This window comes from Aquarana catesbeiana, linkage group LG09 (assembly GCF_042186555.1).
Source record: "Aquarana catesbeiana isolate 2022-GZ linkage group LG09, ASM4218655v1, whole genome shotgun sequence".
Lineage (NCBI taxonomy): Eukaryota > Metazoa > Chordata > Amphibia > Anura > Ranidae > Aquarana > Aquarana catesbeiana.
The window spans coordinates 30,386,074-30,411,226 of record NC_133332.1 but is presented as its reverse complement, the minus strand read 5'-3'; the positions used below and the strand labels follow the sequence as shown (position 1 = coordinate 30,411,226).

At 44.3% G+C, this 25,153-nt stretch overlaps 1 protein-coding gene across 2 annotated transcripts in view; it reads right to left on the bottom strand.

The window, feature by feature from the left end:
* Window positions 1–2,361: 2,361 nt before the first annotated feature.
* CUTA (cutA divalent cation tolerance homolog) overlaps window positions 2,362–25,153 on the bottom strand; it is a 53,324-nt gene continuing 30,532 nt past the window's right edge. For both annotated transcript variants that reach the window (XM_073598189.1, XM_073598188.1), the window contains exons 2-6: window positions 20,564–20,709; window positions 16,761–16,820; window positions 10,145–10,190; window positions 6,274–6,323; window positions 2,362–2,886 (exon numbers count right to left, since the gene is read on the bottom strand). In XM_073598189.1, coding sequence (XP_073454290.1) covers window positions 2,787–2,886; window positions 6,274–6,323; window positions 10,145–10,190; window positions 16,761–16,820; window positions 20,564–20,709 — 402 coding nt within the window. In that variant the 3' untranslated portion in view covers window positions 2,362–2,786. The remainder of the gene's footprint in view (window positions 2,887–6,273; window positions 6,324–10,144; window positions 10,191–16,760; window positions 16,821–20,563; window positions 20,710–25,153) is intronic.

Genomic DNA, 25,153 nt, shown 5'->3' with positions numbered 1-25,153 from the left:
GGGAAAAAAGTATTTGATCCCCTGCTGATTTTGTATGTTTGCCCACTGACAAAGAAAATGATCAGTCTATATTTTTAATGGTCGGTTTATTTTAACAGTGCGAGACAGAATAACAACAAAAATATCCAGAAAAATGCATTTAAAAAAAGTTATAAATTGATTTGCATTTTAATGAGTGAAATTATTAATTTGACCCCTCCGCAAAACATGACTTAGTAGTTGGTGGCAAAACCCTTGTCGACAATCACAGAGGTCAGACTTGTAGTTGGCCACCAGGTTTGCACACATCTCAGGAGGGATTTTGTCCAACTCCTCTTTTGAAGATCCTCTTTAAGTCATTAAGGTTTCGAGGCTGACGTTTGGTAACTCGAACCTTCAGCTCCCTCCACATATTTTCTATAGGATTAAGGTCTGGAGACTGGCTAGGGCCACTCCAGGACCTTAATGTGCTTCTTCTTGAGCCACTCCTTTGTTGCCTTGGCCGTGTGTTTTGGGTCATTGTCATGCTGGAATACCCATCCATGACCCATTTTCAGTGTTCTGGCTGAGAGAAGGAGGTTCTCACCCAAGATTTGATGGTACATGACCCCATCCATTGTCACTTTGATGCAGTGAAGTTGTCCTGTCCCCTTAGCAGAAAAACACTCCCAAAGCATAAGGTTTTCACCTCCATGTTTGACGGTTAGGATGGTGTTCTTGGAGTCATAGGCAGCATTCCTTCTCCTCCAAACACTGTGAGTAGAGTTGATGCCAAAGAGCTCGATTTTGGTCTAATCTGACCACAACACTTTCACCCAGTTCTCCTCTGAATCATTTAGATGTTCATTAGCAAACTTCAGACGGGCCTGTACATGTTCTTTCTTGAGGAGGGGGACCTTGCAGATGCTGCAGGATTTCAGTCCTTCACAGTGTAGTGCGTTACCAATTGTTTTCTTGGTGACTATCGTCCCAGCTGTCTTGAGATCATTGATCAAGATTCTCCCGTGTAGTTCTGAGTTCCTCACCGTTCTCATGATCATTGAAACTCCACAAGGTGAGACCTCACATGGAGCCCCAGACCGAGGGAGATTGACAGTTATTTTTTTGTTTCTTCCATTTGCGAATAATCGCACCAACTGTTGTCACCCTCTCACCAAGTTGCTTAGCGATGGTCTTGTAGCCCATTCCAGCCTTGTGTAGGTCTACAATCTTGTCCCTGACATCCTTGGACAGCTCTTTGGTCTTGCCCATGGTGGAGAGATTGGAATCTGATTGATTGCTTCTGTGGACAGGTGTCTTTTATACAGGTAACAAGCTGAGATTAGGAGCACGCCCTTTAAGAGAGTGCTCCTAATCTCAGCTCGTTACCTGTATAGAAGACACCTGGGAGCCAGAAATCTTGCCGATTGATAGGGGATCAAATACTTATTTCACTCATTAAAATGCAAATCAATTTACAACTTTTTTGGAATGCATTTTCTGGATATTTTTGTTGTTATTCTGTCCTTCACTGTTAAAATAAACTGACCATTAAAATTATAGACTGATCATTTTTTTGCCAGTGGGCAAATGTACAAAATCAGAAGGGGATCAAATACTTTTTCCCCTCACTGTATGTAGTGCAGTTAGAGAAAAACGATGAATGGCACCTAAATCAGAACTTCAGCTAAAATAAAAGTTCTACTTATCTGCCTCCTTCACCCTCCTCTACGTTTTGGGGAGGGGAGAGCGGGTACCTGGTTTTGACAAGGATCTGCTCCCAACTCTGTACAGATCACCACAGCAATGCAGGCAAAGTTCACCCCCTTCCCATGCAGCCTTCTGGGACACGTTGCAGATCCCAGAAACCTACAGGACCATTCACAAAGTGCAGTGTGGTTGGCACATGCGCAGTGGAAAGCTGGCTGTTAATCCGCAAGCAGTCGCAGACAGCTTCCCAAAGTAAACATGCCTGCGCCTGGACCCGAAGAAGGCTCAGGTGAGGACTGCACTGGATCCCTGGACAGGTAAGTGTCCTTTTATTAAAAGTCAGCAGAAACAGTATTTGTTGCTGCTGAATTTTAATTTTTGACTTCTAGGGTGAAGAACCACATTAAGAAGATTACACCAAAAATGATTTTTAGGTAAATATAAATAATATCTCTGTAGGATGTAGGAGCGCATCACACCAAAACTTAGGAAGAGGAACTGCGCCATCTGGTGGCAAACACATAAACTAGCAGCATTATGATGAATTCTACCCACGACAGTTGTCTGCATTTTACAGGCATATTTTTTGTTAATTTTACTAATACTGTATGCTATCCATATTTTTATTTCACAATCAAACCAATCAATGGACAAGCTCCTTCGAACACATTGAAAAAAAAAAAAGCAGGAGTATTTGTAATAGTAAACACTTTTTTAATGTAATTCTGACATCTAATGACATTATTTCTTAAAGGGTCAGTCCAGCCAAAAACTGATTTGTATTTTTGGTAGATTCTGGAGAGTTAAACTTCTTAAATCTCTGTTAGTGAGATCTCCGAGTTCCTTGTCTGCTTACCTGCTGTGCCCATTACTAGCGGCTCCCACCCTCCATGCTGGATTATATATTAATTTCATATTATAGTGAATGTAACAAGAGGAGCTGCAACACACAACTCCAAGAAACAGAGCCAGGAACCATGGCAGAGAGAATTAATGCATTAAAGACATATAAGAAGTCAGAGATTGAATTAGCCTACAAAGCTCCACCTTTAGCTATCACTTCGGGGAGGACTGACCCTTTTAGATCATCACACAGTGACGGTGGAGATATCAAAGTCTCATTTTGGCACAGTATCTTCAACCCATGAAAGGTATGGAGGGTTCCCCTGGTCAATGGGGACGCTGATCACCTCACACACTTCGTATGGATGGACAGACCTGCAATGAAACAAAATGGCTGCGTTAGAAAAAATACCGGTATATATAAACTAGACCCCAAATGCAGTCAAAAGAGAAATGTTTAACAAACAAGGCTGCTTTAACCACTTCGTATCCGGGCCAATTTTGCCACTTCGCTCCTACATGGAAAAATCTTTTTTTTTGCTAGAAAATTAAGGAGAACCCCCAAACATTATATTATGTTTTATATATATATATATATATATATATATAGCAGAGTCCCTATAGAAAAAAAAAGTGGGTGTTCCAATTTTTTTATGGCACATGGTATTTTGCACAGAGGTTTTTCAAACACAATTTTGTTTGAAAAAACAAAAAACACTTTCATTTTTTTTTAAATGAATTTTAAAGAAAATAATAAAAAAAAAAAAAAAAAAAAAAACACTGAAGTTCGCCAATTTTTTTTTTTTAAATGTGAAAGATGAGGTTACACCGAGTAAAGAGATACCTAACATGTCACACTTTAAAAATTGCGTCTGCCCGTGGAATGGCGGCAAATTACAGTGCTTTAAATTCCTTTACAGGTTACCAGTTTAGAGTTGTACAGAAGGTCTAGCACTAGAATTATTCCTCTCGCTCTGACATTCTCAGCGATATCTCACATGTGTGGTGCGATCACCGTTTACATATGCGCGCGGGAGTAACATATGAGTTGGCATTTGCACGTAAGCACAGTGGGACGGGGACCCAAAATCTCTCCTCTAACCTCCCATGCAGGCAATCAGACACAGATCAGTCTGATCGGCTGCTTTCCTGGCTGCTGGCGGACAGGTAAACAAAGAGGCAGAATCAGAAGTGACGACATAAACTTGTCGCTCCCGGTTTCCGGGGTTACGACGCAAGTTTCTCTCTCTCTGTTCAGTGCAGCAATCACCACCGGCCGCATCGCTCCCGGGCTCTGTGATGGGACGGTAGAGCTAGGAAAAGGTAGTGGCAGTCTGAGGTCCAGAGCAAGTTTTCATCAAGGATGTCTCTGTACATTGCTGCATTCAGCTTTCCCTCGATCCTGACTAGTTTCTCAGTTCCTTCCGCTGAACAACATCCCCACAGCATGATGCTGCCACCACCATGCTTCACTGTAGGGATGGTCATGGCCAGGTGACGAGCGGTGCCCGATTTCCTCCAGACATGACGCTTGTCATTCAGGTCAAAAGACTTCAACATTTGTTTCAAAAGACCAGAGAATTTTGTTTCTCATGGTCTGAGAGTCCTTCAGGTGCCTTTTGGCAAACTCCCGGTGGGCTGTCAGGTGTCTTTTTCTGAGGAGTGGCTTCCGTCTGGCAACTCTACCGTACAGGCCTGATTGGTGGAGTGCTGCAGAGATGGTTGTTCTACTGGAAGGTTCTCCTCTCTCCACAGAGACATGCTGGAGCTCTGTCAGAGTGACCATCGGGTTCCTGGTCACCTCCCTGACTAAGGTCCTTCTCCCCCGATCGCTCAGTTTGGCCGGGTGGCCCCCTCTAGGAAGGGCCCTGGTGGTTCCAAACTTCTTCCATTTACGGATGATGAAGGCCATTGTGCTTATTGGGACCTTCAATGCTGGAGAAATTTTTCTGTACCCTTCCCCAGATCTGTGCCTCCATACAATCCTGTCTCAAAGTACTACAGACAATTCCTTGGACTTCATGGCTTGGTTTGTGCTCTGACATGCACCGTTAACTGTGGGACCTTATATAGACAGGTGTGTGTTTTTCCAAATCATGTCCAATCAACTGAATTTACCACAGGTGGACTCCAATCAAGTTGAAGAAACTTCTCAAGGATGATCAGTGGAAACAGGATGCACCAGAGCTCAATTTAGAGTGTCATGGTAAAGTCTGTGAATACTTATGTACATGGGATTTTTTATTTTTAGATTTCAAACAAATTGTCATTATGGGGTATTGTTTGTAGAATTTTGAGGAAAATGATGCATTCATCTTGAAATAAGGCTGTGGAAAAAGTGAAGCGCTGTGAATACTTTCCGGATGCACTGTGGAATGAAAGTGTATGATGTGACCAGAGATTTCCTTTAAATGTTGTTGCTGCATTAGTTTTCTTTATTTAGGCGTTTTTTCCTTTATTTTCTTATCTTGTGAGCCTATCAGTAACACATTTCCTGTTATAGGGTCCCTTGTTTATCTATGGAGGAGCAATGGGGTCACCCAGGAACAGCAGCCTTGTCTGGAGAGGGTAGTGTTGGATGGAATAGTAGCATTAGAGGCAATTTACGCAAGTTTCTAACAAATTAAGGCCTGACTCTAGCTAACGCTTTTTAAGCAGTTTCAGAAATATATTTTTTGGGATAAAGGTTTGAGGACAGCATTATGGAGGTTGGTCACAATCTACCCCTTACGTGTCCACGATTGACTAGTTGCAAATCCCTGTTTTGACCCTTCTATATCCACCTGCAGACCACAATGTACTGGCTGAACCTGCCACTTCCTGTATCCCCCTCTCTGCACTGACCACGAAAATCAGGGCTGCTGAGCCCTAACCACCGTGGTCAGAGTATGTCCCTTCGTCATCGGCAGTTCTCCTCTCTGCTCTCCTCTCCCCCCCTCACCCCTCCTCCCTGCCTGTTAGCTCCATGTCTGTGTCTCTGCCCCGCCCCCGCAGCTATTATTCAAAATAAAAAACACTTACAATGGTCACTGCCAGCTCCTCTATTATAGGCAGGCATACCACACGGTGTACGTTTTTTCGAAAAACGATTCTTGTAAATACCTATATAGAGCTATCTTCAGGCCGGTCACGTGACTCGCAGCGGCTTTACATCTCCCAGACAGGGCTTCTGCGGCAGGGGCTGAGCAACTATGTGACCTCCCCGGCTGATATCAGAGGGAGAGCTCAGCACCTCCTGCAGAAGCCAAATATCGGAGCTGTAAATCGGCCGCGAGTCACGTGTCCGGCCTGACGATAGCTCTGAATAGGTATTTACAATCCTCGTTTTTAGAAGTGACTTACATAGTGTGGTATGCCCGCCTATAATAGAGGGGCTGGCAGTGACCATTGATTTAGACTTAAACCTCTTTAAGTGGATATTCTATCCAAAAGTCAAAAAAACATTTTGATTCAGATACGACTCTAATCCTGTATCGGGAGGTTTATTGGAAAAGAAAATTTGGTTCCGATTGGCTGCTATGGGTGGAAAACTTTACACTAAAAAAAAAGAACCTTAGAGGAGTTTCCCAGTCCGGTGTCCACATACATGTGGTGGTACGGATATCTCTGGCTTAAAAGGACACGGTTGGGCTTATTCTTCCTTCTCAACATTAGAGCTACAGAGTTTCCATAATCGGTGATAAATGTCTCCTAAACGTTTATTTTTATTTTTTGGGAACCCATACCAACAACCCCACAGTGAGCGCAATAATGTCTTCTCACCTGACATATTCCGTTAGAGATGGAACTTTGGATGACCTGGTCTTAATCATCTGTAGGGAGACAGGGACAGAAAAGGTGAGAATGAGGTACCAGGAAAGTCATTATTGATCTCATGAAGGTGACAACGATGTGCTGCTGTGAAGAGGAAGCCTGTTAATGTGGACAGAGAACATAACATGTTGTATTTCACAATCCTTCACCTATAACAATCCTGGTGACACCAATAACCTTATTAAGTGGCACAAATACACCCGTATGCCTGTTTTTTAAGTCCAATTCCAGGCACCATCATTTTCACAGATAAAGTCCTTCATAGATGCTTACCTCTGCCATTAGAACTGAAATCCGGCCTTCTCTTCACTCTTGCACAATTGTATCAGCTCCAGTGACAGCTGGTGGTATATTTTTTTTGGGGGGGGGGGGTCAAACAATGCACCCACAGCCAAACTCCCCTGGTTGGGTCAGTTACCAGCCCCGCACTTACCCCCATCTAGGTCATGGGCAGCGCTTCCTCCGGGTGACGGGCAGCAGCTTCCCCTGCATTTCCTCCTCCTCTGCATCACGGAAGCCGCTGTGCGTCTCCTTCCTCCCTCCTAGGCAGCCAATAGAATCGCTTCTCCTCCCGGCAAATCGGGTGACTGGTTTTAGGACCTGCTTCCTGATTAGCTGGGGAGGAGAATCTGGAAGACAATAGCGAATATCAAATTTGCTATTGCCACACAACTGGGGAGCCCACCCTTTTTTGAAGCTTATTAGAGTCTCTGGCTCTAATCACGTGCTCCAAAAACAAACCTATTGGAATCCGTCCGGCACCCGCATGTAGATTAGGGGGGCTGGACACATGGATAGGGGGGCCCTGCATTACAGGCTGCCACTGATCGGCTCCTCTCTTGGACTGAAATCGCTTACTCTGATTTCACTGCACACTGTGAGCTTCTAGAAATGTACATTAGAAGTTGCGGAAAGTGAGATAGAGCCCACCTAATTTCCTGGCTGGAAGATGTCTAGAATTAACTAGCTCTTTCCTCCCCAGCCTGATTGTCACTAGCCAGCCCCTTTTATTCATTGGATTTGAGCTCTTTTAACGATGGGAGGATCAGCATCACAAGTGGGTATTACCTAAGGCACTTTGCTGTTTTCAGGAGGCCGTTTACATCCCCTCCCTCATGTCATTAATACCTACATTGCAGGGTAAGTTGACCTTTTTTTTAAATAAGAAAATGTGAAACTGCGCTAATAGACTGATATAGATGACAATTGACCATCATAGGGTGCAAAAAAAGACCATGTGAATATATGGAGCATATAAGTAATTGCTCATAAAAAATTTGCATTCAATACATGTGCAAAAGTGCTTGTGCTACAACCCCTCCCACTTCCCCTGCTGCCTTGTTTTGATTTCAGGCAGCTCCAGAGGAAGAAGCCAGACTCCTCAGCTTTCTAACTCCCATGTAAAAGAGAAGTATGCCCCTGGTAGAAGTAATCTTGTTACGATATGCCACGTAGGGCGGAACGGAGCGACGTGTTCGCGTCACCTCCTATCACTGTGCCTACCAGCAGGACGGGCTGTCTGAGGGTATCCGGCCGGTGCCCCAGACTTCTCTTCACTTCGTTCGCCAGTGTTATTTTACATGCGAGTGTTTATATACATTTTGTTTAATAAAACCAAAGGATTTTACACTATTTGGAGCTCTCTTTCCATTTATGGCTTTCCATGCTGAGGGTTTGCTGACCCACTACTGATCCATCTGATATCAAGGCCCCCAACTTTTCAACACAGCGGAGCTGTCTGGTTTTTGATGGTGGTCCGGAGTGATTATTCCTTAACAGCTTACCCAGACCCTCTGTAGCGGGGGGTCATGGGTCTCTGGTAAGCAGCCAGCTTTTATATTTGGTGACGGTGGATCTGACACTTCATATTTAATCATCAACAAACTTTCAACACTCATCAGCACTTGGGTGGTCATCGCATTTATTATATGGACTTTTAATATGTCTCAAAATTTGCACTGATGCACATGATTATGCACTTTTGCACATGTATTGAATGCAAATTTTTTATGAGCAATTACTTATACGCTCCATATATTCACATGGTCTTTTTTTGCACCCTATGATGGTCAATTGTCATCTATATCAGTCTATTAGCGCGGTTTCACATTTTCTTACTTGGTTTAATTTATGTTTGTGTTATACATAGGGACTGCAGCTTTTTAATTTGTGTATATATTTACCTATGCGCAGTTTTATCTTTTTCCTTTTGACCTTTTTTTTCACCTTCTAAATTCCAGCTCCCCTATGTACCAATAAATGTACTTATTTTACAAGAAAAAAAAATAGCTTTTCATTTATTCTACACCAGTCTATCTCACTCTCTTCATAGTTGTTTAAACACACTTCTTCATTACTTCCTGGACAGACTTTAGGTCATGACACAGGAAGGCGTTGACGAGCTGAGGGTGGATGATGCGGGGTGTGTGCTAATGAGATCAGCCGGTCAAATTCCTTCCTTTGTCATTCCCAGCAGAGGCAGAACGGTGGTCTGCATATGTAAACAAGGTAGATCGCTGTTTTGTGACAAGGGAAGACAGGAGATCCTGTGTTTCTGCTAAGCAGGAACATGGAGCTCTGTCATCCCAAAGTACAAGTACCTCCCCACAATTAGAAAGAACTCCCTAGGGACACATTTAATCATTCGATCGCACCTGATGTTAACCCCTTCCCTGCCAGTGTCATTACTACAGTGACACTGTATATATTTTAACACTGATCACTATATTGGTGTCACTGGTCCCCAAAAAGTGTCATTTATTGTCTGTTTTGTCCGCCGCAATACCGCTATAAGTCGTCGCAATTACTAGTAAAAAAAAAAATTAAATTCATATATATATATATATATATATATTACATAAAAATATATCCCATAGTTTGCAGACGCTATAACTTTTGCGCAAACCAAATCAATATATAGACTTATTGTGATTCTTTTCCCAAAAAACATTTAGCAGAATACATATTGGCCTAAACTGATGGAGAAATTAGATTTTTTTTTTTTTTTTTTTATTGGACATGTTTTAAAGCAGAAAGTCAATAGTAGTTTTTTTTTCAAAATTGTCAGCCTTTTTTTTTTTCTTTTTTTATAGTGCAAAAAAAAACTGCAGAGGTGATCAAATGCCACCAAAAGAAAGCTCTATTTGTGGGGGTAAAAGGAAGTCAATTTTATTTGTGTACAGCATCGCACGACCGCGCAATTGTCAGTTAAAGTAACAGTGCTGTATCGCAAAGAATGGCCTAGTCATGAAGTCGGGGGGGGGGTTAAACATTCCGGAGCTGAAGTGGTTAATTGAACAAGTTGAAGTTAGAAGCTGATTGGCTACCATGCACAGCTGCACCAGATTCTGAGTGCTCCAGTTTTAGTAAATCTTGCTCAATGCGTTTCAAGTATTTCTGGATACCAGTGTTAATTTTTACATAAAATTTCGATTTGGTTTTAGCTATAGTCTGACTAAAATGGCATTTTAGTTTAAGCCATATTTTAGTCATCTGAATAGTTTTAGTCATATTTCAGTCGACTAAAATCTCCAGTACCAGCGTTAATTTTGTCGCCGAAAATATTTTGGTCAACAAAATTAACACTGCTGGATACTGCTAGTATTTGTGACTGATTTTAATTGTTGATGTTTGGAGTCGCTCTTCAGGAGTAGACCCTTACGTTTAAAAAAAAAAAAAAAAAATAGTTTATGGTTACAGGAATCATTCAATAGTGTAGTGTAGCGGCACGGACAGATCAGAAGCTGCACACAATATGAAACATATCTGCTGCATGCAGAGCAATCTGCATTGTCTGCCAGGCATCAGGATGACGACTTACCAGTAATACCTCACTGTCCTCCTCGATCTTCCCTTTCCATTCATATCTGGTGAGGGAAACAGAAGATAGTTGTGAACATGACATGGCGTAAACAACCATTGCCTCTACAGTGCCTATCTGCTTGACGGTGAACCAAGTCCCTGAATTTCATGCTGGAGAGTCAGGCCCCATTGCAATCCATCTGCCTTCCCATCCCAGGAACTGCAAATACTAACTGAAAGAAATATGTAAAATTTCATGCCACACTCCACTGCAACTTTTTTTGCTTGAATTACAGCAAGCTTTTGACATGGGAATTTATAGATAGGCAACTCCTATCCTCATATTGATTAGTGGTTCCAAATCAATAATAACTACTGCAGTAGGGAACAGACACAAAAGATACGCTCAGCATCTTTCCAAATAACTGTTCTGCTTTATTATGACGCAACTGAATGTTTTTATACACATGATTACGTAAGTATCACATTAGTATTACAATTGTATGTTTATGGTAACAAGGGGCGTAACATAGGCAGGCTAATTCTAATCAGGACTCGAAAGAATGTAAGCATGTACTGAAAACATTATTAGTGCCGTGTGCACAGTGAGCGCAGTGTGCAATACATATAAAATAGAATACAATTATATATAGAACTTACAAATTTCTTTTACACTTTATTGACAGCAGACAAAGTCAGTACATATCCTTGACGCAACTCAGCCCTGGCGCGTTTTGTCAACAACATGGGCAGACACAAAATATGGCTTTATGGCATTGCAGAGAAGGAGATGTCTGACTGACCTTGTCTGGTGTCAAGAAAAGAAATATAAAAGTATAGTGGTTCACGGTGGATTTTTGACCTGAATACATTTCGGCCTTGTGGTCTTAAAGTGATTGTAAAGTCTCGCTTTTAAAAAACAAAAACAAAAAAACATGTTATACTTACCTCCTCTGTGCAGTTGGTTTTGGAGCCTCCTCTTCTTGGGTCCCTATTCGCTGCTCCTGGCCCCTCCCTCCTGACGAATGTCCCCATAGACCAGCAGCTTGCTATGTGGGGCACCTGAGCCGAGTCAGAGCTCCGTATATTCATTCAGACATGGAGCCCCGACCCGGCTACGTCCCCTCTCCCCTGATTGGCTAACTGACTTTGATTGACAGCCGTGGGAGCCAATGGCACCGCGGCTGTGCACCAGCCAATCAGGAGGAGAGTTTTGGATGGCCAAGGGAATCGTGGAAATCGCTGGATAGAGAAGGGGCTCAGGGTAAGTAGTAGAGGGGCTCATACACACAAAAGGTTTTTTATGTCAATGCATAGAATGCATGAAGATAAAAAACCTTTTGCCTTTAAAACTCCTTTAATGGGGAGTGGGATATCAACTCCTTTATTAATAACAGTTGAATACCTGTTATTGCCTTTCCTGCATTTTTAATTAATTTATTTTTTGAAAAACAATTTTTAGCACATTGTTTTAGTGTGTTTTTATATAATGTATTTTTTTGGCTGGAATTTATTGCTGCTTGTACATGGAACCATCGAATGGAGATTTTTTTTTTTTTTTTTTATATATAAACTATATTAACCAAAAGTATTGGGATACCTGCCTTTACACGCACATGAACTTTATTGGCATCACAGTCTTAGTCTGTAGGGTTCAATATTAAGTTGGTCCACCATTTTGCAGCTATAACAGCTTCAACTCTTCTGGGAAGGCCGTCCACAAGGTTTAGGAGTGGGTCTATGGGAATGTTTGACCATTCTTCCAGAAGTGCATTTGTGAGGTCAGGCACTGATGTGGATGAGAAGGCCTGGCTCGCAGTCTTCGCTCTAATTCATCCTAAAGGTGTTCTATCGGGTTGAGGTCAGGACTCTGTGCAGGCCAGTCAAGTTCCTCCACCCCAAGCTCGCTCGTCCATGTCTTTATGGACCTTGCTTTGTGCTCAGTCATGTTATACAGGAAGGGGCCATCCCCAAACTGTTCCCACATAGTTAGGAGCATGAACGTGCCCAAAATGTCTTTTCACAGTGACAAAATGTTCCCTTCACTGGAACTAAAGGGCCAAGCCCAACCCCTGAAAAACAACCCCACACCATAATCCCCCCTCCACCAAATTATTTGGACCAGTGCACAAAGCAAGGTCCATAAAGACATGGATGAGCGAGTTTGGGGGTGAAGGAACTTGACCGGTCCTGAGCGCAACCCAAAGAAACACCTTTTGGGATGAATTCTGGAAGAATGGTCAAACATTCCCATAGACACACTCCTAAACCTTGTGGACGGCCTTCCCAGAAGAGGTGAAGCTGTTATAGCTGCAAAGGGTGGGCCAACTCAATATTGAACCCTATGGACTAAGACTGGGATGCCCTTATTTACTTCAATACTGTGCACTTACACCCTCCTTCCTGCCCAGGCCATTTTTCAGCTTTCAGCACTGTCACATTTTGAATGACAATTGTGCGGTCATGCTACACTGTAACCATGTGAAATTTTTATCATTTTCTTCACACAAATAGAGCTTTCTTTTGGTGGTATTTAATCACTTCTTGGTTTTTTATTTTTTTCCCTAAAGACTCTAAATTTTGAAAAAAATAAGTCAGTAAATCAGTAAATATCAGTAAATTTTGTAAATAAGTAATTTTTCTCTTTCACTGATGGGCACTGATGAGGTGGAACTTATGGGCACTGATGAGGCGGCACTGATGAGGAGGCACAAATATGCCGCACTTATAGGCACTGATGGGCGACACGGATATGCAGCACTGATGGCCATTGATGGGTAGCACTGACTGGCATCACTGAGTAATGATTGCTTACACGTGTGGGCACTGTTTGCTGGCACTGGTGGGCACTCACTGCTGGCACTGGTGAGCACACTGCTGGCACTAATTATCAGTGCCCTGATCACATGCCTAGATGTCCTCTGTGAGGAGATGCCGCTGATCGGCTCTCCTCTCCTCACACTCTGTCAGTGTGAGGCGAGGAGAGCCGATTACCGGCATCTCTGGGCTTACATGTGACCGGCTGCGATTGGACACAGCCAATCACATGGTTAAAGAGCCCCGCAAACGTGTGAAAGCACTCATTGTACAGAATAGGAGGCAGTTTTCAGGCATTTTTTGGAGGCCATTTCTAGCACTAGCAAGTGCTTGAAAACTGCCTCAGTGTGAAAGGGGTCTTAGTGAGCTATTTTAATTAGTATTGCACTATGAGGCTTCTCCCTTTTTCTATTTGATGCATACCCTTGTCGGAGCTTGTTGATGGAGTGCAGGCTGCAGGGACGGCCCGTCCATCAAGAGCGCACGGGCACCACCCCCTCTATGAATAATGGATAGATTCATGCATAGCATGAATCTATCCATGGCCACCGCTGCCACCCCCTATTCAGGTGTCCGGCCCCTTTTCGGACGCCGGAATTACAGCGGCGAGGGTGTATGTTTGAAGCACCTGATTAGAGCCAGAGGCTCTAATAGGCTTCAAAATAGGTGGACTCCGAGCGCAAAGCATTGTGCTCGGAGTACACCCAGGTGTGTTAGAAAAGCAAATGAACATTCGCTTTTCTAACACTGAACCACCTCTCTGCCAGTTACCCGTCCCCTGATAAGATGAAAGGACAGGCTCTGCTATTGGACACCTATCAGGAGGAGGGGAGGAGACACATGGAGGACGCAGCTCACCGCTGTTTGACCCGCTGCAAGTTCCCAGTTTGCCTGAACCGCCACCAAGAGATAGGGTAAGTGCCGGTCAGACGGTGAGCGGGCGCAGGGGCACAGTGGCAGTATTTGATGGGGCACAGTGAGGCTGCATTTGATGGGGCACAGTGAGGGCTGCATTTGATGGGGCACAGTGAGGGCTGCATTTGATGGGGCACAGTGAGGGCTGCATTTGATGGGGCACAGTGAGGGCTGCATTTGATGGGGCACAGTGAGGCTGCATTTGATGGGGCACAGTGAGGGCTGCATTTGATGGGGCACAGTGAGGCTGCATTTGATGGGGCACAGTGAGGGCTGCATTTGATGGGGCACAGTGAGGGCTGCATTTGATGGGGCACAGTGAGGGCTGCATTTGATGGGGCACAGTGAGGGCTGCATTTGATGGGGCACAGTGAGGGCTGCATTTGATGGGGCACAGTGAGGGCTGCATTTGATGGGGCACAGTGAGGGCTGCATTTGATGGGGCACAGTGAGGCTGCATTTGATGTTTTTTTTTTTTTTTTCAGAATTTCTCAGTTTGTTTGCGCCCCCCCCCCCAAAAAAAAATTTTGAGCATTAGCTGCCACTGGCAGGCTGAGGCTTTTATTCTCATGTCGGGGATTTTGCTGCTGAACCTGGTCGATTGTCTTATAAGCACCTTGAGCACTGGACCACTTCTATTGTTGGAGCACCAAGCACTTTCATGAGCACCTGGATGGACTTGTATGGTCAATCATTAGGTTTTTGATTGGGAGCGATTTAGGAACTGTTTTTTTTTATTATATTAATTTATTTTTTATATTAATTTGATTCACTATTTTGCACATTCTGCTGCGTTCTCACCTGTTACGAAGTGGCATTTATCAAGTGTTTATTTGGGATATTTGCATTGTATGTTTATTTCATTTTTTTTTTTAGGAGTTGAGGGTTACTTTAAGACACAGCACACATATTCCTTTCGGTTATAACTGGAAGCAGTGCAGAAAAATAGATCACCGAGCTCACTCCTGCAGGCAGCCATAAGCACTGTTGGTTTGGGCAGTCAGTAGAATCATCTCATGATAGGAATGCCCTTAGCCCATTGCCCCCTGCTGGCCAATACATGGGGGGCCCCTTACTGCCCAATACCTGGGGGGCCCATTAGCTGCATTTTCTTGCTCAATGTAAATGGAACAAACATTATTCTTTCCTCCTCCTTAAGTGTGTCGCGCTGCCGTTGACGTTATCATACCTGCAGAGCCAGACCATTGCTTTGTATGCGAGAGCTGTGGTCCAATTCTCCAGTGTACTTTAAACCTTGTTGCAGCACTGAGCAGTGTAAAAAAAACCATAAACAAGCCCCATATTTATTACTGTAAAGCCTCATGCACATGGGCAGAAAAGCAGCTCTATTTCAGCCAATCTGTCCATGCACGTTGCGGCATTTAAATTTGTATTTTAGGCAGCAATCAGGGGCGTAAAAATGCATTCGGAGAGGAGCCTACTGGCATAATTTACACACGTATGTACACAAACATATTCTAGTGGCTTATATAATAAATGAATATTGTAGCCAATAGAATGAGTGGACATGCACACTTCTAAATGCCGTATGCCCATAAACTCTCATAATTGCGTGCCAAAACGAGCATTTTTTACACTGGATTATTTTGAAAGATGGAATATTTTTATATGTCCGTGTGCATAAATGCAGCCTGGCTGCAGTACACTAATGCATAACTGGCTTTTAACAGTAACATTAATCAGAACCAGGAGGAAGTTAGTAAAACATATTACTGAGCACATTTTCGCCCCCCCAGCACCATTTTTTTTTTTTAGACCCCTACTGACCAGCTGAGATCCTCTTCACTTCTGGCAGAGCTCAGTCCCGCACTGCAATGTTTTGGTATGACGCCATTGAGAGGTTTCCGACTGTTCCGGGTTCAGCTGGCACACATCCCGATGACGCCCCGCTAGGCCTGTCCCCTCCATCTTTACTGAATAAAAGGCTTTACTTCTTGGGATATGCGACGTGCATATAAAAGATGGCAAAAGGAGAGAACAGTGTGCATCATTCGCCTAGGCCAGGGGGTCTCCATCCCCAGTGCCCCACCACTGGCGTCAGTGGGAGGAATGGCGCCCCACCACTGGTGTCAGTGGGGAGGAATGGCGCCCCACCACTGGCATCAGTGGGGAGGAATAGCGCCCCACTACTGGCGTCAGTGGGGAGGAATGGCGCCCCACCACTGGCGTCAGTGGGGAGGAATGGCGCCCCACCACTGGCGTCAGTGGGGAGGAATGGCGCCCCACCACTGGCGTCAGTGGGGAGGAATGGCGCCCCACCACTGGCGTCAGTGGGGAGGAATGGCGCCCCATCATTGGTGTCAGTGGGAGGAATGGCACCCCATCATTGGTGTCAGTGGGAGGAATGGCGCCCCATCATTGGTGTCAGTGGGAGGAATAGCGCCCCATCATTGGCGTCAGTGGGGAGGAATGGCGCCCCATCATTGGTGTCAGTGGGAGGAATAGCGCCCCATCATTGGTGTCAGTGGGAGGAATAGCGCCCCATCATTGGTGTCAGTGGGAGGAATGGCGCCCCATCATTGGTGTCAGTGGGAGGAATGGCGCCCCATCATTGGTGTCAGTGGGAGGAATGGCGCCCCATCATTGGTGTCAGTGGGAGGAATGGCGCCCCATCATTGGTGTCAGTGGGAGGAATAGCGCCCCATCATTGGTGTCAGTGGGAGGAATGGCGCCCCATCATTGGTGTCAGTGGGAGTAATAGTGCCCCAACAATTTATTTAAAAAAATTGGTTAATAAAAAAAAAAACCTTAAACATACAGGCTGGGAGATCTGAAATGAGTGTGACATGGAAGACAATGGTGTTAGATGGCACATGTGACGGGGAAGTGGGGAGACAAGAGATATAAGAAACAGGTATGTGTTAGCCGGGTGCTTAACTCACATGGAGGTGATCTGTGGTATAATGTTCACACAGGCTGCCAGCTTCTTCTCCACCAGACCCCTGTACAAAAACATCATACATGTTAGAACACACGCAGAAACATGCTTTAACATACATGTACTATCTTCAATTAGCAGGCTACATATAAAAGGTCAGAATCAGAATTTCACTATTAAAGCGGAGTTTCGCTAAAATTTTTTTTTTAGATGTCAGCAGCTGCAAATACTGCAGCTGCTGACTTTTAAAATAAGGACACTCACCTGTCCCGGGGTCCAGCGATGTCGGCACCCGAGACCGAACCGTCCCTCGGTCCTCGGGTGCTGCCGCCGCCATTCTCACTGAGGGAATCGGGAAGTGAAGCGTTGCGGCTTCACTGCACGGTTCCCTACTGCGCATGCGCGAATCGCGCTGCGTGTCTACACTGGTCCCTGTTGTGTTGTGGGAACTGTGTATTTCCCACAACACAACGGGGGTGGGCGGGGACCCTGCGGCTAGCTATACCCAGAAGTGGGTGCAGATACCTGTATTATACAGGTATCTGCACCCCCTTCCCCCCTGAAAGGTGCCAATTGTGACACCGGAGGGGGGGAGGAATCCGATGAGCGGAAGTTCCACTTTAGGTTGGAACTCCGCTTTAAGTTTTGAGAAATATGGACACGTTCCTCTCAGTATAGGTCTCTCTAATAAACACTTTGGGGGTTGATTTACCAAATCTGGTGTACAGAGAATCTAGTGCAGATGTACTGTACATAGTAACCAATCAGCTTCCAGGTTTTTATTTGCAAAGCTTAAAGCGGAGTTCTACCTACTTTTGAGAGGTAGTCTTAAATGAAAGACCACCTCTCCACCCCTCGTTTTTGGCTAGTTAAAAAATTTATTTTTCCTTTTAACTTACCTTTTTATGAAGTACAGTCTGCACTTCCGATCCACCTGGTCCGCGGAGCAGGACGTCATATCCTCTTCTTCGGTGAGCCCCCCCCCCCCGCTGTTTTCTGGGACCTGTGTGTGTCTCAGAAGACAGCCGTCCATTCACAAAGCACCGCGCGACTCACGCATGTGCAGTGGGAAGCGGGCAGTAAAGCCACAAGGCTCCACTGTTGGTTTACCTTAATTAGAATGTTAGAAGCCAATTGGTTACTGTGCACAGCTGTGCCAGATTCTGTGTGCACCAGTTTTAGAAAATCTCCCCTTTCGTTTATTTAATCAAGAAAATAGATAAAGTGGAACGCAAACCAAACCTTTTTTTGGTTTAAAATAGTAAGGAGTTGTAAAGTCTCGAGGTTTTTCACCTTAAGGTGAAAAGCCTTGTGTGCTGCAGCACCCCTCCGAGCCCCCCTTTTACTTACCTGAACCCGTTCCTTCCAGCGTCGAGGACGACCCCAACAGCTCCAGCCGCTGTCTAGGTTCCTCATTAGATGGATTGATAGCAGAAGGAGCCATTGGTTCCCGCAGCTGTCAATCAAATCCAGTGACGGGGGGGGGGCCCTCCGAGTCTTGCTGTCTGCGTCAATGGATGCAACAGCAGGACTCTGGAGCGCCTTCGCACGAGTACCCCCATGGAAATCGGCTCTGCCTGGGGGGCACTCGCCGAAGAGGAGGAGCCAGGAGCGCCGTCGGGGGACCCCAGAAAAGGAGATCAGGGCTGGTCTGTGCAAAACAGTTGCACAGAGCAGGTAAGTATGACGTGTTTTTTTTTTTTCAAATAACAAACAAACCCTTACAATCACTTTAAGGTCCAATTTTGCCTCTAAAGTCCGTACCAAGGGGTTTCATTGTGTTGTATAGTATAGTTACGGATATGGCAATGGAGTGATACCAATATTTGTATCCACTTTAATATAGTTTAACAGTCTTTTTTTTGTCTGGGTAGATTTTCCCTCAATTTCTGTGCTGGTGACAACTGTCACCAGCACAGAAATGGGAGTAGAAATCTCACCATGGCACATCAAGGTAAAGGGAAATGTTAAAAGAGAAGGGATTTTTGATTTTATTTTTCAGTATCATACTTATCTAAGTGGATGCTGCATCTGTCCCCCGACGCCTCGAAACACTGAGAACCGAGCGATCGAACATCGCTGATGGCTCGGTTTTCGTAGCTCCCCGAGCAGAGAGCTGCAGACTGTCAATCAGCAGCTCTCTGCACTGCCCCTCCGCACTCACTGGAGCGCTGATGTAAAAGTCCAGGGCTTACTACACACCTGCGCAGAAAACCTGATGGAAAAAGGCGAGAAAATACCCAGGAGGCACACAGGAAGTGACCTCAACCCAATGGAAAAAGGCGGGAAAATACCCAGGAGGCACACAGGAAGTGACCTAAACCTGATGGAAAAAGGCGGGAAAATACCCAGGAGGCACACAGGAAGTGACCTCAAGCCAATGGAAAAAGGCGGGAAAATACCCAGGAGGCCCACAGGAAGTGACCTAAACCTGATGGAAAAAGGCGGGAAAATACCCAGGAGGCGCACAGGAAGTGACCTCAAACTTCCCTATATAAGCCCAGCCCAGACACTCCCAAATTGCTGGATTATTTTTAGTCCCCCCCTTGTTCCTGTGCTAGTGTGTGATCTGTCTGAACTTGTGACCTGGAAACCTATTTGACTACTCTTGTTTGCTGCTTTCCATTGACCTCGGCTTTGTACCTTGTACTTCTTTGCCCCTTTGTACTCAGCTGCCAGATTGGAACTGACCCCGGCTTGGATCTCGACCATTCTTCTTCTGATTAACCCTTCTATACTTCGTTGCCAAACTGGACTTGACCTCGGTTCGGATCTCGGACTAAGGCTTGCATGGTGCTCCGCGCCCCTGGCACCCCTGCCACTCGGTGTCCACCAAGTCTCTGTCTCCATCTCCAGAGGCTTCAAGGACCCAAGGTGCAAGGGAGGCCTCCCCACTACTTCGGTCTCACCTCAGGTACGTGGCCCTTGTGACTGCTGAGCTGTGGAGGGGTGGGGAGCGGCCGTCTCAGGCTCTCAACAGCTCACTGAGGGGCTGAGACTGGTGTCAGTCCAGGCCCCTGGCGGATCCTGACTCCCATTGACGGGATGACACGGTGCCTGGACTGATTTCTGTGACGTCAGCAGAGAGCGGACTTCAGCCTGCTCTCTGCTGAAAATGGGTCACAGTAGTGCAAAACAAATTGCACTCCTGTAATCCATAGAAGTGCAGCCAAACAAGCTTTGGCTGGACTTCTCCTTTAAGTGTGGAACTTTCTCTCACTTTGGTGGGAGTTCCTTACACTTCCTGATGTGCCACGAAAACAGGAAGCGAGCAGAAATCACCGTGATGGGGACACAGACAACAATAAAATAAACTGACAGAGGTTCTTACCTTTCCCCATCTATCCATCACTAAAAAAAGGTTTGTGTTTCACTTTAAACCCCTCTCCCTAAACCTGGATTAAGCTCATCTTTTTAATTTTCTAATTTTCTCCAGAGGGTTTTATTTTTCTTCTTTTCCCAGCATTTTGCATATTATTTTTTCATCTTTTAGGCCAATCTGTCCTTTCTGCACCACTAATACTGTACACTGAGACACTGTAACTTAGGATGCTGAACTATCATAAACAAAAGAAAAAAGATAAAATTAGGTCAAATGCAGTTAAATGAAAAGTAATTATTTAGCCAATATTAAAAAAAACAGCCCTCCTGATCCCGTTTCATTGAGCTGGGGAAATCTGTGACTTATGTTCAGAGAGGTTCCTCAGAGGAAAGTCCTGTGATTTCTATAAACTGGAGGAAATTACCAGCAGCAACCCCATTCCAGTGTTCAGAGCCGACCCATCCCCGGAGCTCATTACTACATACCTGGCAATGTCTTTGGCCACTTTGTCATTAGGACAAGTGACATAAGCAGCAGAGAGGGATCCAGATACATAGGTCTCGGTGGCCATTGAGAATGCCCGCAATCCTATAAGCCTCAGCAGGACAGGAGACATACACACCACAACAGCCTGAATGGGGTAAAGAAAGAGAAGCCTGTAGATTTCATATATAGAAAACAAACTACATTTAAAAAAAAAATTAAGACAAACAATAATCTAAACTAAAATACATGAGAATGCTGATGATGTCCAAGCATACCCAATCAGCAAATATTTGTGCATGTCTAACTCTATACAGTGCCTTGAAAAAGTATTCATACCCCTTTAAATTTTCCACATTTTGTCATGTTACAACCAAAAACATAAATTTCTTTTATTGGGAATTTATGCGATAGACCAGGGGTCTCCAAACTTTCTAAACAGGGGGCCAGTTTACGATCCTTTGGACTTTAGGGGGGGCCGAATCCTGGCCATTGGCAGTAGAGAAGGTCCCGATGTCAGTGGGGAAAAAACAATGCCCCATCATTGGGGTCATTGGGAGGAATTGTTCGGATCATTGGGAGGAATTGTGCCCCTTCACTGGTCTCAGTGGGGGCAAATTATGCCCCATTGTTGGTATCAGTGGATGAAACCGTGCCCCAAGGGCCACATAAAAGCAAGCAAAGAACCGCAGTTTTGAGACCGCTGTGATAGACCAACACAAAGTGGCATATAATTGTAAAGTGGAAAAAAAATGATAAATGGTTTTCAACATTTTTCACAAATAAATATGTGAAGTGTGGGGTACATTTGTATAGCGCCCCCCTGAGTCAATACTTTGTAGAACCTCCTTTCACTGCAATTACAGCTGCAAGTCTTTTTGGGGATGTCTCTACCAGCTTTGCACATCTAGAGAGGGACATTTTTGCCCATTTTTCTTTGCAAAACAGTTCAAGCTCTGTCAGATTGGATGGAGAGCGTCTGTGAAAAGCAAATTTCTTGCCACAGATTCTCAATTGGATTTAGGTCTAGACTTTGACTGGGCCATTCTAACACATGAATATGCTTTGATCTAAATCATTCCATTGTAGCTCTGGCTGTATGTTTCGGGTCGTTGTCCTGCTGGAAGAAGCGTATACCACACTACACGCCGACCGGCGGTTTTTACGAAGCTTGTATTGAATGGTGCACTCACGCACCAGGGAAATGTGAGTACCCCTATGTGGGGAGTGGGCTTATGTTTTAATAAAGACATTCTTTACGGTATTACACTATACAGTCTCTCTTTATATTTATGGTATGGAGCTACATTGATCCAGGTTGGAGACCGCATCTAATTAGCTATACAGAGCCTGGGGGTGGCTCCACAGCATGATTTGATACAGCTAATCACTGTGTCACACGCTCTAAGGTGAGCGCAACTACTTTGGGGGGGTCACCGAGGCACATTGTGGCATGGTTTTGCGACACTTGGATCAAGCACACTGGATAACACCTAATTTGGACATTTAATGTACTTTTGGGATATTTTTCTTCTTTTGTCTGGATATTTTTGGACACTGGTATATGCACGTTTTTGGGAGATGTTATGCACAGATACTTCTACAGATTTAATTTATTTTTATAAGATTCACTTGGCACTTTAACGTATTTACTTTTTTGCTTATAATATAGTATATGCATGTTGCACTCTATAAGAATTATTACACGTTTTGTATGAATTTATATATAAATTTTGTGCACAGTATATTCATATGTGATTTCATGATTGCATGTTGGAAGATATATATATTATATTCTTTATGTATGTGCACATTGCACTTTTGAGCAATTTGGTGTAAACACCTTCTATGATCCTGTAGTTTAATAATTTATATATATTTTTTATTTTTTAGTGATTGCATGATTGCAGATTGGAAGATTGATATATACTTAATTTATGTGCACATTACACTTTTGAGCAATTGGGTGTAAACACCTTTTATGATCTTTTTATTTAATAATGTCCAAAAAAATTTTTTTTGATATTATAGTCACGCTGAGGAGTTCACATGATAAATATCCTAGCGCAACGCAACCTTGTTCTGTATGTTTAGGGTCATTGTCCTGCTGGAAGGTGAACCTCCGCCCCGGTCTCAAGTCTTTTGCAGACTCTAATGCCCCGTACACACGGTCGGACTTTTCAGCTACAAAAGTCCGACAGCCTGTCCGACAGACTTTCGACGGACTTGCGGCGGACTTTCTAACGCACAGACTTGCCTACACACGATCACACAAAAGTCCGTCGAATTCTTACGTGATGACGTACACCGGACTAAAATAAGGAAGTTGATAGCCAGTAGCCAATAGCTGCCCTAGCGTGGGTTTTTGTCCGTCAGACTAGCATACAGACGAGCGGATTTTTCGACCGGACTCGAGTCCGTCGGAAAGATTTGAAGCATGTTTCAAATCTAAAGTCCGTCGGATTTGAGGCTGAAAAAGTCAGTTGAAAGTCCGGAGAAGCCCACACACGATCGGATTACCAGCCAGCTTTAGTCCGTCAGCGTCCGTTGGACTTTTGTAGACGAAAAGTCCGACCGTGTGTACGCGGCATAACAGGTTTTCTTCTAAGATGAATGCCCTGTATTTGGCTCCATCCATCTTCCCATCAACTCTGACCAGCTTCCCTGTCCCTGCTGAAGAAAAGCATCCCCACAACATGATGCTGCCACCACCATGTTTCACAGTGGGGATGGTGTGTTCAGGGTGATGTGCAGTGTTAGTTTTCTGCCACACATAGTGTTTTGCTTTTAGGCCAAATAGTTCAATTTTGGTCTCATCTGACCAGAGCACCTTCTTCCACATGTTTGTTGTGTCCCCCACATGGCTTCTCGCAAACTGCAAACAGAACTTCTTATGGCTTTCTTTCCACAATAGCTTTCTTCTTGCCACTCTTCCATAAAGGTCAGATTTGTGGAGAGCACGACTAATAGTTGTCCTGTGGACAGATTCTCCCACCTGAGCTGTGGATCACTGCAGCTCCTCCAGAGTTGCCATGGGCTGCTTCTCTGATTAATGTTCTCCTTGCCCGGCCTGTTAGTTTAGGTGGATGGCCATGTCTTGGTAGGTTTGCAGTTGTGCCATACTCTTTCCATTTTTGAATGATGGACTTAAAAGTGCTCCTTGAGATGTTCAAAGCTTGGGACATTTTTTTTTTATATATAATTTAACCCTGCTTTAAACTCCTCAACTTTATTCCTGACCTGTCTGGTGTGTTCCTTGGCCTTCATGAGGCTGTTTGTTCATGCGTGCGGGAGCCGCCGGTCACGGCACAGCAGATGACGAAACGGCACATACAAGATGTTTCTTCAGTGCGCATGTGCTGACGCCATACAGTGAATATCTCCTAAACTGTGCAAGTTTAGGAGAAATTCACAGTACCTCCAGGAGAGCATTATAGGCTTACCTAGGAAAAAGTGGTTGTAAAGGGTTTACAGCCACTTTAAGTCAGTGCCGAGATAATCCTTGTGTTTTTTTCCCCTTTGGGTGACCAGTTGGGGACTGATCTCCCAGTTTCTTTGTTTTTGTCTCTAATTGGATGATGGCACACCATATCTAGTCTGTATCTAGCTCAGTGTTTCTCAACTCCAGTCCTCAAGGCGCCCCAACAGGTCATGTTTTCAGGATTTCCATTATCTTGCACAGGTGATTTGATCAGTTTCACTTCCTTAGTAATTACCACAGCCGATTCATCTGAGGGAAATCCTGAAAACATGACCTGTTGGGGCGCCTTGAGGACTGGAGTTGAGAAACACTGATCTAGCTTATCTCTATAGAGGCTACAACCTTTTCAGCTGTATTTATACTGAGATTAAAAAAACACACGTGTGGACTCTATTTACTAATTAGGTGACTTCTGAAGGCAATTGGTTCCACTAGATTTTAGTTAGAGGTATCAGAGCAAAAGGGGCTGAATACAAATGTCCCCCACACTTTTCACATATTTATTTCTAGAAAAAAATGTTGAACCATTTATAATCTTCCTTCCACTTCACAATTATGTGCCACTTTGTGTTGGTCTATCACATAAAAATCCCAATAAAATACATTTACGTTTTTGGCTGTAACATGGGAAAATGTGGAAAATTTCAAAGGGGTATGAATAATTTTTCAAGGCACTGTACAATGAACTGAGTCCCTACCTGTAGCGTGCTTTAAACTGCTTTGTGGCTTTGGCCTCACATATGCATAAGGCTATACCACATAGACTGTGGGCATATTTCCATGCCCAGGAGACACAGTCGGGTTGATTTACTAAAACTGGCGAGTGCAAAATCTGGTGGAGCTGTGCATGGTAGCCAATCAGCTTCTAACTTCAGCTTGTTCAATTAAGCTTTGACCAATAAACCTGGAAGCCGATTCGTTTCTTTCTATGCAGAGTTGCACCAGATTTTGCACTCTCCAGTTTTAGTAAATCAAGGTGTATAAATTACACACATGTGTGTAAATCAATGGACGCACATAGGCTGCACCCAGGGATTTATGCTTGTGCATGTGTTTATGCAAGTATGGCGTATATCCAGGCACAAAGTGAAAAAAAAAGGGGTGGAAGGCG